Source organism: Rhinoderma darwinii, chromosome 5 (assembly GCF_050947455.1).
Source record: "Rhinoderma darwinii isolate aRhiDar2 chromosome 5, aRhiDar2.hap1, whole genome shotgun sequence".
NCBI classification, from domain to species: domain Eukaryota; kingdom Metazoa; phylum Chordata; class Amphibia; order Anura; family Rhinodermatidae; genus Rhinoderma; species Rhinoderma darwinii.
In genome coordinates this window covers 23581095-23597388 of record NC_134691.1, presented here as the reverse complement: position 1 = coordinate 23597388, position 16294 = coordinate 23581095, and the positions used below count along the sequence as shown (strand labels likewise).

At 41.0% G+C, this 16294-nt stretch overlaps 2 protein-coding genes across 2 annotated transcripts in view; both read left to right on the top strand.

Annotated features, from left to right (window-relative positions):
• The window catches only part of LOC142652435 (fer-1-like protein 6), a 39873-nt gene extending 35502 nt beyond the window's left edge, over positions 1 to 4371 (top strand). The window contains exons 8-9 of the mRNA XM_075828077.1: positions 2555 to 2711; positions 4137 to 4371. Coding sequence (XP_075684192.1) covers positions 2555 to 2711; positions 4137 to 4371 — 392 coding nt within the window. The remainder of the gene's footprint in view (positions 1 to 2554; positions 2712 to 4136) is intronic.
• Positions 4372 to 4571: 200 nt separating this feature from the next.
• Positions 4572 to 16294, top strand: part of FER1L6 (fer-1 like family member 6) — a 91410-nt gene continuing 79687 nt past the window's right edge. The window contains exons 1-7 of the mRNA XM_075827964.1: positions 4572 to 4758; positions 8973 to 9322; positions 10757 to 10865; positions 11361 to 11544; positions 11899 to 12019; positions 14966 to 15066; positions 16061 to 16151. Of these exons, the coding sequence (XP_075684079.1) occupies positions 4632 to 4758; positions 8973 to 9322; positions 10757 to 10865; positions 11361 to 11544; positions 11899 to 12019; positions 14966 to 15066; positions 16061 to 16151 (1083 nt within the window). The 5' untranslated portion in view covers positions 4572 to 4631. The remainder of the gene's footprint in view (positions 4759 to 8972; positions 9323 to 10756; positions 10866 to 11360; positions 11545 to 11898; positions 12020 to 14965; positions 15067 to 16060; positions 16152 to 16294) is intronic.

The window sequence follows — 16294 nt, the reverse complement described above, 5'->3', positions numbered from 1 at the left end:
ATAACAAATTAATATAGGTTTCTTTTTATATTTTACTACTTTTGCACATTAAAAAGACATTTACCAAACAAATAAAATAAATTGTTTACGTCTCTCCATATTCCGAGCGCTATAACATTTTAATTTTTCCGTCAATGGAGCTATATGATGGCTTGTGTTTTGAGTTACCATTGTGGACAATTTTGGGGTATATCACTTTTTATTCAAGTTTTTGGGAAACCGCATGAACAAAAACCAGTAAATGATATTTTTTCTTAGGCTTTGTTCACATCTGAGTCAGTATTTCGTTCTGACGTTCCATTGGAGCTTTCCATCAGAACGGAGCCCTGACTGAAACAAATGGAAACCATAGGTTTCCGTTTGCATCACCATTGATTTCATTAGTGACGGATCCGGTGCAAATGGTTTCCGTTTGTCTCCAGTGCGCAAGGGTTCCGTCGTTTTGACGGAATGAATACCGTAATCGACTACGGTATTGCTTCCGTCAAAACAATGGAACCCTTAGACAACTGAGACAAACAGAATCCATTTGCACTGGATCCGTCACCATTGAATTCAAGGGTGATGCAAACGGAAACCTATGGTTTCAACACAGGATCACACCACTGAAAATAGGTGATGGGGACAGCTCAGCTCCTCCTCTCTCCTCCCTTTCTCCACAGTTACTCTGCAAATGTGACAGAGCATGCTCACTACATTCTCCCATAATGGTCAATAGGTCATTTTCTGACTTAATTTTATTGAGGTTAGGTGATTGCTGCAAAAAAAAGGACCTGGAACTGCCGTTCATAGGAGCTAAGGAAATATGGCCTCCTCCACAACCATGAAAAGAATATAGAATAAAAAATATACAACCAGAAAATGAAAGCAGATTAAAAAAATTTTGTTTCAGTATATATTAGTAAAAAAAAATTAATTAAGACATTTCCTTTAATGGGGTTGCCTCACGAAGACAAGACTTTTTTTTTATAATGAAGCAGACCCTGCTCTTGGAAGAATTAGCCCCGAGTTGCAGCCAGCAATACATTTCCCTTCAGTGGCGTCCATGAAATGCTGATACTAAGTGGCTTTCCACTCTCATTCATAGCAGGAGGTCTCAAGCTTGGGACCCCCTACTATGACGTCGATATGCTCTAATAGGACAGATGGACAAGGGTTGACCCTTGTAAGTGGATCATAGCTACTTGTACTGTTCTACATTTTTGTAATTTTTGACACATCATCCATCAGTAGTCGCCACCTTGGAAGAACAAATGCTACAAATCTGATCCACTGTGGACAGATGTAGACGGAACCATTCATTTCGGATGATGGTACTCCAATGTCTATGGAAGATTTAGTCCACAACTTGGTAGACACTGATAGAAATGATTGAAAATAAAGAATTAATGAGAGAATTCTCAGAAGACAAATTTTACGTAAGATTGAGTTCAATTCAGCTCTTCATTCAAGCATTGAGCAGCCTTAATTTATCTTGACAAATATAATTGCTCTACAAACGAGCTTGTCGCCTTCTGGTTAGCTCCCAAAATAGTCTGAATTGTATGTAAAATTAACATTTGAAATAGGACAAGTGTAATAGTTGCAGATTAATTTGAGGAGACCCCAAGAATTACACCTTTACTTATTGATGATAAGCATGTAATAATAGGGGTTCTCTGCTTTAGACAATCTTTTTATGTTAAAAAAAACTCCCCTGAAAATATGCTGATCACAGGATGTCCTGCTACTGTGATCCCAGCAATCAACTCTAATCTAAGGGGGAACCTGGCAGCAAGTGTCCAATTTCTCTGCAGCGCCACCACAGGAGAAATGAAGCATTGCATGTTTCCCATTGAAATCAATGGGATGTCGGTGTAATGCATGGTTGCACTGGGTCCTCCAGGTAGAGACACTCTTTCTAGCCACTCTCTATTATAGATAATTAATGGAGGTCCCATTTAAGAGACTTCCCTCCGTTAGCTCAGAATTTCTTAATAAGGTATTTAACAATGGGGTTTCTAAATTAGTTAAAACATGTGGTGTACTATCAATATGTAAATAGTAGACTGGTGGCATATCAGATTATACGTAAAAGAAATGTTGCAGACAGCAGGCTAATGTAGAAGGCTCTTGAAAAGGGATAGGATGGGATTGGGGAAGAACAGTTCTTAAAGGGTATATCCATCTCTGAATACCATTTTGAAGGTAATAAATTCATATAATCTACATAAACAGTTGAGTAACAATGTAAACACATTGTATTTTTCATTTTGATCATCTGATCCTGATTCACAGCCTGTATTATACTCCAGAGCTGCATTCAAGATACTGCTGGTTGTCAATGGAAATAGTCGACAAGCTTGTAGTCAGACACACCCCTAACAGCTGAGCTCTTATAATGCACTTAGTTTGTCCTACATCAGATTGCTGTACAAGATCTGCGCAGACATTGAATCAGGAAGGAATGCTGGGAGATTCTTTGGGACTTTCATACACTAGCGAAGAATAACACATTCAGTAATATGCAGAGTTATATGTTTTCCATGTCATAGCTGAATGTTATATTTTGCAGGTCATCAGTTCTTTGATAAGTGGGCTGTTCTGACGGACCCTGCTGATATCAGGACTGGAGTGAAGGGTTACCTTAAATGTGACATCAGCGTTATGGGCAAAGGGGACAGCATGCAATCATCTCAGAAAATAAGTGATGCAGAAGAACAAATAGAGAAGTATGAATGTATAAAAAGATTATATATGTGAAAATATGATATTCTATAATGTATGTAGTATAGAAATGAGACTGATCTTAGCTCCAGCCTAGGCCCTGTATTTAATCAGAGTTTTTGGCGCTGTTTTTGATGCAGAAATTTCCTGAAGGAAATTTGAGGCAGATTTTTCCACCAGCCAAAAACTCTGTGTGAACAAGGCCTAAGGTTTCATGCACATGGCCGTATTATGGCTTAATTTAATACAAAGCCCTAATAGGGAGCCCATAGAGGTGCATGGTGCTTTTAATGCACCTCTGTATGTCTCTGATACTGTGGAATACGCCATCGCATGCTGTATTACAAAAGCTTTAGCTTGTACAGGATAGATAGAGAGATAGATATTTATTTTATATTCCAAGAAACAGGCAGCACTGCAGAGATGTAGCAAAAATAGAAAAATATGCTTTACTCCATCAGTCAAAACAGCAACGTTTCAGCTCTACCATACAGGAGGCTTTCTCAAGCTCTATAGTAGAGCTGAAACGTTGCTGTTTTGACTGATGGAATAAAGCACATTTTTCTATATTTGCTACATCTCTGGAGTGCTGCCTGTTTCTTGGAATATACATTTTGGGTGACTTTGGTCGTGTCCCTGGTGGGCTTGCACCCTCATCTTTATGAACTGACTGTGCGGTTAACATTTTTTTTTTTCGTTTTGTTTTGTTTTGTTTCGATAGATAGATAGATAGATAGATAGATAGATAGATAGATAGATAGATAGATAGATAGATAGATAGATAGATAGATAGATAGATAGATAGATATGAGATAGATAGACAGATAGATAGATATGAGATAGATAGATAGATATGAGATAGATAGATAGATAGATAGATAGATAGATAGATAGATAGATAGATAGATAGATAGATAGATAGATAGATAGATAGATAGATAGATAGATAGATAGATAGATAGATAGATAGATAGATAGATACATATGAGATAGATAGGTAGATAGATAGATAGATAGATAGATAGATAGATAGATAGATAGATAGATTCCCCTGCATAGACATACTGTAGAATTGAATGCTAAAGTTCTGACTACCTGCAGTTACCACTAGAGGGAGCTTATTGCATACTGTTTAATTATTGAATGCGCTGTGTAAAGAGTAGACAGTAACCTCCTAAGCTCCCTCTAGTGGCGACAGCAGGCAGTTAACATCTAGGTCAATGCGGGGCATTTGCAACTCTGTATTAGATAGATGGAGCTCCGACCGCTATAAAGATATATTCAAAATTTGCTAAACAGTTGACAGTTTTGATAAATGAGGTCTATTAACTTTTACTTCATCTGCATTTTCTTAAAGCAACTTAATACACTACTGAGGCAGAGAAGATCTGCACCTATAGAGGTTCATTTGTGTCTCTTATGTCTTGAAGGAACTTGTTGATACCAAAAGGATTTCCATCGGAAAGACCATGGGCCAGATTCTACGTGAGGATCTACAGAGCACAAGGTCTCCCGAAAATAAACTCCAGCATTATGGCCAATGTCACCAAGGCCTTTATAGGAGATAGCAAGGACCTTGTGGATCCCTATGTGGTTGTCATGTTTGCTGGACAGATGGTAAGACTTGCTCCACCTATAAACATCTCTCTATCAAATGGACATTGATGGCCTATCCTCAGGACGACCTCGGGGACTGCTATGTAAACAATGAAGTGGCGCTAGGGTCACTTCATTATGCGGATTAGCAGGGGCCACAGAAGTCGATCCTACCGATCAAACATTGATCAGACCATCAATGTCATAGTCCCAAAGGACCTCTTTAAACCAGGAATAATATATATATTTTTCGGAAACCCCAGGGTCGAACCACAGCCCAGAAGAACACAGCAGAACCTGTGTGGTACGAGCAGATCATATTCAAGGAAATGTTCCCTCCATTGTGTCGCCGAGTGAAGATCCAGGTGTGGGATGAGGGCAGCATGAATGATGTGGCGTTGGCAACTCACTTCATAGACTTGAAAAAGATTTCTGATGAGCAAGATGGGGACAAGGGTGAGATTACATTTCTAATTTTATTTCAGTAGCATACAGTATATATATATACAGGGTGGGCCATTTATATGGATACACCTAAATAAAATGGGAATGGTTGGTGATATTAACTTCCTGTTTGTGGCACATTAGTATATGGGAGGGGGGAAACTTTTCAAGCTGGGTGTTGACCATGGCGGCCATTTTGAAGTCAGACATTTTGTATCCAACTTTAGTTTTTTCAATGGGAAGAGGGTCATGTGACACATCAAACTTATCGAGAATTTCACAAGAAAAACAATGGTGTGCTTGGTTTTAACGTTACTTTATTCTTTCATGAGTTATTTACAAGTTTCTGACCACTTATAAAATGTGTCAAAGTGCTGCCCATTGTGTTGGATTGTCAATGCAACCCTCTTCTCCCACTCTTCACACACTGATAGCAACACCGCAGAAGAAATGCCTCCTGATCTGACACCCTTAGGCTTTTATCTTTGGGGTCATCTGAAGGCAATTGTCTAAGCTGTGAAGATACGAGATGTGCAGCAACTGAAACTACGGATACTGGAAGCCTGTGCTAGCATTTCTTCTGCGGTGTTGCTATCAGTGTGTGAAGAGTGGGAGAAGAGGGATGCATTGACAATCCAACACAATGGGCAGCACTTTGAACACATTTTATAAGTGGTCAGAAACTTGTAAATAACTCATGAAAGAATAAAGTAACGTTAAAACCAAGCACACCATTGTTTTCTTGTGAAATTCTCGATAAGTTTGATGTGTCACATGACCCTCTTCCCATTGAAAAAACTAAAGTTGGATACAAAATGGCCGACTTCAAAATGGCCGCCATGGTCAACACCCAGCTTGAAATGTTTCCCCCCCTCCCATATACTAATGTGCCACAAACAGGAAGTTAATATCACCTACCATTCCCATTTTATTTAGGTGTATCCATAGAAATGGCCCACCCTGTATATCTATATATATACATATATATATATACTACCGTTCAAAAGTTTGGGGTCACCCAGACAATTTTGTGCTTTCCATGAAAACTCACACTTATATTTATCAAATTAGTTGCAAAATGACTAGAAAATATAGTCAAGACATTGACAAGGTTAGAAATAATGATTTTTATTTCAAATAATAATTTTCTCCTTCAAACTTTGCTTTGGTCTTGGAATGCTCCATTTGTAGCAATTACAGCATTGCAGACCTTTGGCATTCTAGCTGTTAATTTGCTGAGGTAATTGGGATAAATTTCACCCCATGCTTCCAGAAGCCCCTCCCACAAGTTGGATTGGCTTGATGGGCACTTCTTGCGTACCATACGGTCAAGCTGCTCCCACAACAGCTCTATGGGGTTGAGATCTGGTGACTGCGCTGGCCACTCCATTACAGATAGAATACCAGCTGCCTGCTTCTTCCCTAAATAGTTCTTGCATAATTTGGAGGTGTGCTTTGGGTCATTGTCCTGTTGTAGGATGAAATTGGCTCCAATCAAGTTCTGTCCACAGGGTATGGCATGGCGTTGCAAAATGGAGTGATAGCCTTCCTTATTCAAAATCCTTTTTACCTTGTACAAATCTCACACTTTACCAGCACCAAAGCAACCCCAGACCATCACATCACCTCCACCATGCTTGACAGATGGCGTCAGGCACTCTTCCAGCATCTTTTCAGTTGTTCTGCATCTCTCAAATGTTCTTCTGTGTGATCCAAACACCTCAAACTTCGAATCGTCTGTCCATAACACTTTTGTCCAATCTTCCTCTGTCCAATGTCTGTGTGCTTTTACCCATATTAATATTTTCCTTTTATTAGCCAGTCTCAGATATGGCTTTTTCTTTGCCACTCTGCCCTGAAGGCCAGCATCCCGGAGTCGCCTCTTCACTGTAGACGTTGACACTGGCGTTTTGCGGGTATTATTAAATGAAGCTGCCAATTAAGGACCTGTGAGGCGTCTATTTCTCAAACTAGAGACTCTAATGTACTTGTCTTGTTGCTCAGTTGTGCAGCGGGGCCTCCCGCTTCTCTTTCTACTCTGGTTAGAGCCTGTTTGTGCTGTCCTCTGAAGGGAGTAATACACACCGTTGTAGGAAATCTTCAGTTTCTTGGCAATTTCTCGCATGGAATAGCCTTCATTTCTAAGAACAAGAATAGACTGTCGAGTTTCACATGAAAGCTCACTTTTTCTAGCCATTTTGAGAGTTTAATCGAACCCACAAATGTAATGCTCCAGATTCTCAACTAGCTCAAAGGAAGGTCAGTTTTATAGCTCCTCTAAACAGCAAAACTGTTTACAGCGGTGCTAACATAATTGCACAAGGGTTTTCAAGTGTTTTCTAATCATCCATTAGCCTTCTAACACAGTTAGCAAACACAATGTACCATTAGAACACTGGAGTGATGGTTGCTGGAAATGGGCCTCTATACACCTATGTAGATATTGCATTAAAAAACAGACGTTTGCAGTTAGAATAGTAATTTAGCACATTAACAATGTATAGAGTGTATTTTTGATTAATTTAATGTTATCTTCATTGAAAAAAACTGTGCTTTTCTTTAAATAATAAGGAAATTTCTAAGTGGCCCTAAACTTTTGAACGATAGTGTAATGACGGGGGGTGGGGAGACAGACAAGTGAGCTGTAATCTACCCGCCAGTCAGTCCCTGCCTACTTGCAACGACCCGCCCTAGGCGACGGGGTACAACTGGGCGACGGTCCCTACGCTCAATAAGTGCACGACAGACAAACAGACAAGGGTACACAGAGCTAGGGGGAGAAAGGGGCAGTTGCCCACGGCAACACCGTGAGCAACAAGAGAATTAAACAAGCCGAGTCAAACCAGGAGTGTACGAGGTACCAAACGCAGAGCAGGAGAGTAGTCAGCAAGCCGGGGTCAATATGAAGCAAGGACAATAGTACAAGAAGCTGCAGCAGGGCCAGGAAACCAAACGAAAAGAATCACAAGCAAAGGAGGAACAGGAAATGCAGGTATAAATAGACAGAGGGCGGGAGCTAGCTCCATCTGGCCAGGCTGTGATAGGTTCTCCCACTCCTAAGCCTGCCACCCTGAGTGGTGGAAGATGGAGTCAGTCTCACAGACATAGAAGCAGGTGCAGACTGATTATCTATGGGCGTTAACCCCGAAGCTGTGACTGGCAGATCCTTTACAGATAGTGTGTATATATATATATATATATATATATATTGTGACTACTTGGGGACCACTTAGCTCATGGGATCGCCATCTCCCGGGTGAGATGGTTGTCACACATAGAAAGTTCACTCCAAAAAGGTTTAAACCAGCCGCAGCTAGCTTTATTGTCTTCACAACAGCAGTCAGTGGTACAACAATAAACATCCAAAATAAATCCTAGGCCGTCCAGCCTCCAATTAACACATTCAGTGTCCCTCACTACGTGACACTGAGCCTTGTGCCCAGCACCTCAAAACCTTCAGTTTTACCTCACACGGTGGTGACTCTCACAGGCTAGCATGCCTGTCTTCCCCAGACTGAGAGCCCTGTGTGGACTGCACACACCTGATATAAAGAGCGTCTCAGGTGGAGCCTAACTAGGCTCATCAGACAGCCCAAGCACCAGCAGAGCAAACCCTCTCTGCTGTACATGCTCCCTGGTTGCTTAAAACCTGAGTTTCTGCACCGTCCAGTAGCTGCACTGCTACAATATATGTATATATATATATATATATATATATATATATATATATATATATATATATACATTGGACCAGTTGGATCCCCAAGTGGTGGCTACAAGCAGATGGAATTATGAACTTAGATGTGATTGATATTAGGTAGATCCTGTGTGATCCTGTGAGTCAGAGATATGCAGGATCCGTTCTTAGCCGAGACGTCAGTTCAGCTGAACTAACGGAATCGGCTGAGAGAGAACGATACGTACGATATATGTATAGTGAAAACATAGAAGCTGTATCATAATAATTAAGAACAATTTTTAATAACAATCAATTTAAAATTTGCTTAAAAACACAAAAAACATTCTCTTAATAATAATGAAAAAATTTGCTTCTAAAGGTGTACATAGCCTTTGAACTAATATCCAGCAGGGGTCGCGCTTTGGCCTAAGGCCGGCCCTGGGTTCATGCAGGCATAGTAAAAATGTTCAGCATTGAATCATAAATGTGCTAAGAGCAGTTGTCACTTCCCTGAATGGTAAATTTAACAAAACATTTTATGTCATAGGGTTCCTTCCAACTTTTGGCCCATCCTGGATAAATTTGTATGGCTCCCCCCGTAATACCACTCTGATGGATGACCACCAAGAGCTGAACGAGGGTCATGGGGAAGGGGTCTCATTTAGAGGACGCATCTTTATTGAAATTGCTGTAGAGATTCTTTCTGGAGGAGCCCATGAGTCCAAATTTTCTAAAATCATCAAAGACATTAAGATCCCATTGAAAGACTCCAAATCATCAAAAGGATCAGGGAAAGAAAAAGGAGAGAAGGGATCGGAAGAGGCGAAAGCTCCTGCTGGCGCGGACAAGACCAACTCGACTCAGGTTGAAGTTGAGCCTTTTGATGTTCCTCCTGAGGTTGGTTGACATATTTATACGTTACAGATTATTAGGCTCTGTTCACATTGGCACCCAATAGACCCCATTGACCTACAAGAGGGTCCGTCAGGTCCTGTCGTGGTGTTTGTCGTTTTACCTGGAACTCGGAGCTCTGCATGCAGCCCTATTCTTCTCGTCAAATCTGATGGCATCTACAACGGAGGCTCTGAACGGGGCCTTTGTGGCAAATGTGAACAGAGCCTTATACGTGTTGCACAGGTGATGCAGTTTAGGGGGCTCAATACTTGAAGCTGATCATATAGTGACACCCGACTGCTGACCCTTAGAAAATACATAACAGTGCCAGCCGCTGTGCCTCAATATCATTACTAGACACTATGTCCCTATATGAGTGCCAGCCACGTTGCCCCTAAATCAGTGCCAGTTACATTGCCCCTAGATCAGTGTCAGGCACAGTACTTCCCATATCAGTTCTGATTACAGGGTGGGTTAGAAGCCTGGACACTTTATTGACGTTATCTGTGGTTCAGGGATGGCAGCAGGGATCAGCGTAGGTCCCTGCTGCCCGCACAGTAGGACTTATATACATTTATACTTGTTCACGCACTGAGTTTGCACCATTATGCACGAGTTACGGTGCAGGCATCAAAGATGAATGCCAGTCCCTTCTGCTATCACCGAGCCACCAATGTAGTTATCCAGGATATTGGATGACTCTTTCAAGGGTCTGGGAGATCTAACTTTTTTTCTGGGAGTCTCGCTGACATTTTTGGTTCACACTGCTATGGCTGGATTCACACATCGCTTATTTGTTGCAAATTTTTTAATCAAAGCCAAAAGTGGTTTTAAAAGGAATGGGAAATATAAGGGATGAACTTAAAGGGGTTTTCCAGCTAATAACATGTTTTTGCTCATTTAAACGTAATGAGAGACTTACAGATAGATGCCCGCTCCGGCGTTCAGATGCACCATTCCACCCCGTTCCACCATTATCAGCGCGAGTCATGTGATCATGGCACTCCGTTCTACTTTCAGAGGGCATTCAAATGGGCGGGTAATTACATCTCGCGCAGCCCAAACTCTTCCCTCCCCTCCTCTACATCTTTCCACTCTCAAGCAGGAAGATGTATTTGGTATGGTATGACGCGCGTGAGTCAGAGACGGGTGGTCGGAGCGGAGATAATTACGTGATTGGTGCTGATAACAGGGTAGAACAGCGCATCTGACCACCAGAGCGGCCATCTATATGTAAGTTACTCTCTCTTTACATATAAATGAGCAAAAATATGTTATTAGCTGGAAAACCCCTTTAACCTCCTTCCTCCTGGACCCACTTCTGGCTTTGGCTCAAAAATCTGCATCAAAATCTGCAACAAATATGCGATGTGTGAATGCAGCCTATTGGTAAAGACTACTCCGTGTTACGGTAAATGATGGTTGTGACTTTTTTAGATCCATGAAGAAAGGTTTGAAGATTTTCTGCTTTTTGGGTCTTTTTTTGAAGCAACGCTGATTGACAGGAAGACTGGAGATAAACCAATCAGCTTTGAAGTCACTGTAGGTAAGAGTACTCTTGTATAAAATCGTATCGAACCCAAAAATGATTAACACTTTCAAGTCCGATCTGTGGGAAGATTTTGATATTTCGGAGCATAGTTTGAATTCAATAGATTAGTTAGATTAAGGTTTTTACATCTTGCTGTGTCAATACGGCGCTTGGACGGTATTGTCCTTTCTTAACGGCCCCTTCATTCTAAGATTTTGTGGATGTCCCAGTGGTTGGACCCCCTCTTATCATATGTTTAATGTCTTATCACCATAGCTACAACATATTGAATCTGAGAACAACCATGATAAATAGAAACCTATGATCAAAGGGCAGTCAGTTGAGTGTCCACACAATGCTGAGGAATTTCAAACAGCAGTCAGAAGAATTTTGAATGCAGCTCCGGATGTGACCGTTTGACTATACAGTACAGCTCCGAACGTTTGACTATACAGTGCAGTTACTTTACATGTTAGATGCTTGAACATTGATAACTTCAGCTATTCACAGGTAACTTTGGCAATGTTCTTGACGGGGGCTCACCGCATGCAAGCAAAAAGAAAACGCCTGATCCTGAAGACTCAGAAAGTGCCCCCCTATTACATACCGAGGAATCAGATGGGGCACATGATATATCATTGTCCTTTAGATCCATGACTACACCAGAGAAACCAGTGATAACAGAGGGAAACAGGTAAAGATACCGCTCAATACACGTTCTATGATCAGTCGTGTAACTTGAGGCATTGCAATGGTCACCATTAAAACCGAGCACCTTGGCGGCCATTATTCCAGCAGCCACATATGAATATTGTCCCTTTAAAATTCGACCAATTAGAATTGTATAAATATGTTTACGGTAAGATCTTCAGCTCCCTCTAGTGGTGGCAGCCAGGATGTTTTTTTTTTGGCTATGTGAAGGAAAGTTGGGGATTTGGAGCTCTGGACCTCCTAATTCCTATAACAATATAAAATTATATTAATTTGCATGAAATTTTTTTGTTTTTGACCACCCCCTTGAAGGTGTTTTTTATTCTTTGTCTCATAGGAATTATTACTACTTACCATTCTATGAGAAAAAGCCCTGCGTCTACGTGAAAAGTACGTGGGGAGATCAGACCTTTAGGTTGTACACTTCCAACGTGCTCCAGAAAATGGCGGACCACCTGGTGAGTCACTTTATGTTATAAAGCTCAGGGCTACAAAAAAAGCTGCAAACCAAGGTGACCCTCAATATCAAGTATTTTCTTAATTTTTGTATTTTAAAACTTATTAAAGTTAAGAAGAGAATGGAAAAAAATAACAATTACTGTAATATCCGCCTCAGCTTTGGTCCTACTGTGTTCCACATCCCAGTGATGGATCAAATGTAACTCTTGAGACGGCCAAACATGGGACTGTATTACGTAGGTGTGAATGCAACCTAAGGCGTATAGTAACCGTGTTTAACTGCCTGTACACCGCATGTATCCCAACTTACAGCAACATAGGCATACATACATTTAAACATGGGTGAAATATGTCTGTCTGAATGGGGCCTTAGTCTGAAATGCCCCTCATGTTTTATCAGAGGCTCCGGCTGCGTCCCTGTCCCATGCTTTATACTGCAGCTCTGCTTGTTCAGATTAAGGGTATGTTCACATCCTGAGTCAAAAACGTCTGAAAATACGGAGCTGTTTTCAAGGGAAAACAGCTCCTGATTTTCAGACGCTTTTTAAGCCACTTGCGATTTTCGCTGTGTTTTTTGCAGCGTTTTTTTTATGCCTGTTTTTGGAGCTTTTTTCAATAGAGTCTATGAAAAACAGCTCCAAAAATGTCCCAAGAAGTGTCCTGCACTTCTTTTTCGTGGCCGTTTTTTTACGCAGCTGTTTTTATCCGACATAGGATCGTTACTGACCTGGTACTATGGGCCTTTTTGGGAGTGGCGCTGTATCAGGGAAAAAGGTGGTGGTTGGGGCACTGCCTTTACATAGTGCTAAGACATTTTTGTTCTAGGCATCAATGGGGGTTCCATCACAATCAGACACTGAGGGCATATCTAGTTTTTTTTTATACAAAGCTCCGAATCCCTTGCTTGCTTTTACAAAGGTAGAGCTAAATGCTAAAATTCTGTCTGCCTGCAGCTACCACAAGAGGGAGCCTAGGAGCTTACTGCATACTAAGTATACGCATCCTAGGCTCCCTCTAGTGGTAGCTGCAGGTAGCCTGGTGTTTATCATTTAACTCTTTGTCTATGGAGGGGAATTGGGGCTCTGTATTAGAAAAAACGGAGCTCTGACGCATATAAAGATGTATTAAGAAAGTATTCGGCATAGAATGCTATACCTATTTAGGTTAAAAAAAATCAAAATCTAAATTCAGTTTAAGGGTGGACTTTCACTTTGGCATTAACTCTGCTGATTTCCATTATAGCAAGGATTGGATGATCATATATGAGGTGCGTCCCAAAAGTAATGGGAATTATTTTTTAACGCTCCCCTCGAGGGCTGGTGATGTTTTTTGAGTAAAAGGATTTTTTTTTGGAAATCATTCTCATTGCTTTTTGTATTACAATCCTCTCTCTCTCTCTCCCTCTCTCTCTCTCCCCCACCCCTCTATCCCCTCTCTCTCTCTTTCTCTCTCTTCTCTACTTCTCTCTTCTCTCCCTATTTCTCTCTTTTCTCTCTTCTCTCTTTCTATTTCTCTCTTCCCTCACTTCTCTCCCTTTCAATTTCTCTCTTCTCTCTCTTACTCGCCTTTTCTATTTCTCTCTTCTCGTCCCTTTTTTCTCTTCTCCCTCTTCTCCTCTCTCTCTTCTCTTCTCTCTCTTCCCTCTCTTCTATCTCTTACTCTCTTTCTATTTCTCTCTTCTGTCTCTTCTCTTCCCTCTCCCTCTACTTTTCTCTCTCTCGTCTATCTCTTCTCTTTCTTCTCTTCTCTCTCTTCTCACTTTTCTCTTCTCTCTCTTCTTTTCTCTCTCTTCTGTTCTCTTTCTTCTCTTCTCTCTCTTCTCCCTTCTATGTTCTATCTCTTCTCTTCTCTCTCTTCTCTTTCTTCTCCTTTCTCTCTTTTCTCTCTCTTCTCCCTCTTGTCCCTCCTCTCTCTCTTATCCTCCCCTCTTCTCTTCTCTCTCTTCTTTCCCTCGTTCAGTCAATTACACATGTTTAATTTCAATAATTCAGCACAGCAGTACATCGACTAGATAGGTTATCTAATAAAAACCACTACACTGCTGTGGGTCTCTGAGGTGTGTAATAAATGATATATATAACAATACAGCTTTAATGTCAATGTGCAGAGGCAATTTAGGATTTTTTTTAAATCAAAATCCACTTTAATGGCTGCTGTGAGTCCGTTCACATAACTAAGGACACATTTCTTTTCATTCTATTATAGAAGATCTTTACACATATACAGAATATCTCTTTGTAGTCATCCTCTGTACCCAGTGCTGGTTTTAGGGTTGGCAAACTAGGCCTAGTGCCGCCATTTCACAAGGGGTTCCCCGAAGTCGGGACCCTCACCAGAAACCTGAATTTATCATTGACACATTCACTGCCCTAGACCATCAGGGAAAATAAAATGAACCCCTTTGCTGTTGTAGACCACTAGAAAATGCCATAGCATTACAAGTCAAGGGCTCTTGGCGTATACTGATCTGGGTCAATTCCGTTAATAGCATCAGAGCAGGGAAAGGGGTGAGTTTTGGCTACTTACCATTTCTTAAACGGGTTGTCCGAACCTTCAATTGATGGCCTTTCTTTAGAATAGGCCCTCAATATATGATCAATGGGGGTCCGACCCCCCGGAACCCCCATAATAAGCAGATTAAAGGAGCTGTAGTGCTCACTGGATTGCCCCGGTACCTTCTGTGTTTATCTATGCATATCCATACAGATGGGTACGCCTAGTACTTTAGCTCAGCCAATTCAAATGAACGATGCAGTGTGGCTGAGCTGCAGTACCAGGCACAGCCACACCTGTACGTACGGCGCTGTGAGTGGATAAACAATGATGGGTAGAATACCACTGATCATAATTTGATGGCTTATCTTAAGGATAGACCATCAATTGAAAGTCCTGGAAATCCCCTTTAAGTCTTTCTGTATTTATCATTCATGTACTTTACTCTCTAGGAAGAAGGATTAGAGCAAATGAAAGAGCTCATTAAAGTTTCTGATTTTGCCCCTGAAGAAAAGATGAGAGACGTTCTCACAGACTTCATCAGCCAGAGCAAGTACGAACATCCCTTACAAATTTAACATTTACCATAAAGCCAGTATATGTAAAATCTAGCAACATTACCTTTTTGGTATTTTTTTTCTATTATTTTCCCATTCGGTTTAACTCCAGTAACCTGGAAACTGTCAAGAAGCAGGATAACTGCTGTTGCTAGAACTTAATAAAGCTTCCATGTATATGTTCATAAACACCTGAAAATCCCAAAAAGTTTTCATGCGCTGGACTGCAGGGAGTAATCTGTTAAAGAACCAGTTAGAGCCGCAGTCCTCTCACAGGAGAATACCATTATGCACTAAATGATAAAAGATCTGTAAAAAGCAGTTGTTGACAGTTTCTATGTATCAACAGGTGACTTGCATTGAAGAGTTTATCTTATCTTGACAACCCCTTTCCATATGTCCTGTTAGGCTGGTCGATTTTAAATGGCTGCATCATGTAATACTTCATTTCCCCTGCAGTGGCCGCTACAGGGAAAATGAGCCGCATTTACCGCCAGCAAAATCAGTGGCTCTCATATTAAAGGGGGTGTCTGTCATGACATATCCCCTGTAAGTATTCATGTGTGAATGAGCTGGCCTACAGAGAGTAATAAGGTGTTATGGAGCCAATCATAGCCATAGCCCATTTTCAGAGGAACACGATTATGCAATAAAAGAGACATATATAAAAGATCTATCAACAGCAGTTGTTAATGGTTCCCAAGTAGCAACAAGTAATTACCATAGCGATTGTCACTATACAAGCTCCTGACATAGTTGCATAATTACATTAATAAGTGGCAGAGAAACTACCCAGGGCTAAACTCGCCCATTAAGGACGCTCTTGAGGAAGCTCTGACATGTTAATCTCACAGTAGGTCCTATGAGGTCCATAACTCGTTAACCTTATCTGAAGTTGACGGTGGACTGGGTCGCTCGCTTTAACTTTTTGGATTATTCCACAAGTAACATATTAGTGAAATGATAGTATTTTAATTTTTTTACTTTCAGGATGTTCATCTCTGCAGCAGAGAAGAAAAATAAAATGCTGAACACAACAGTCCTGGATAAGAAGAGACTAACACTCTGTAAGCAGGAACTGGTAAGGCGCATGAACCTTACGGTATTTTTGGCCATCACATACAGTATGTATGGACTAATTCCCCAACACCAATCCATGAGGTCACATTTACATACAAGATCCTTATAGCCTCATGCTTGACATCTAATGCAGACATAAACTGA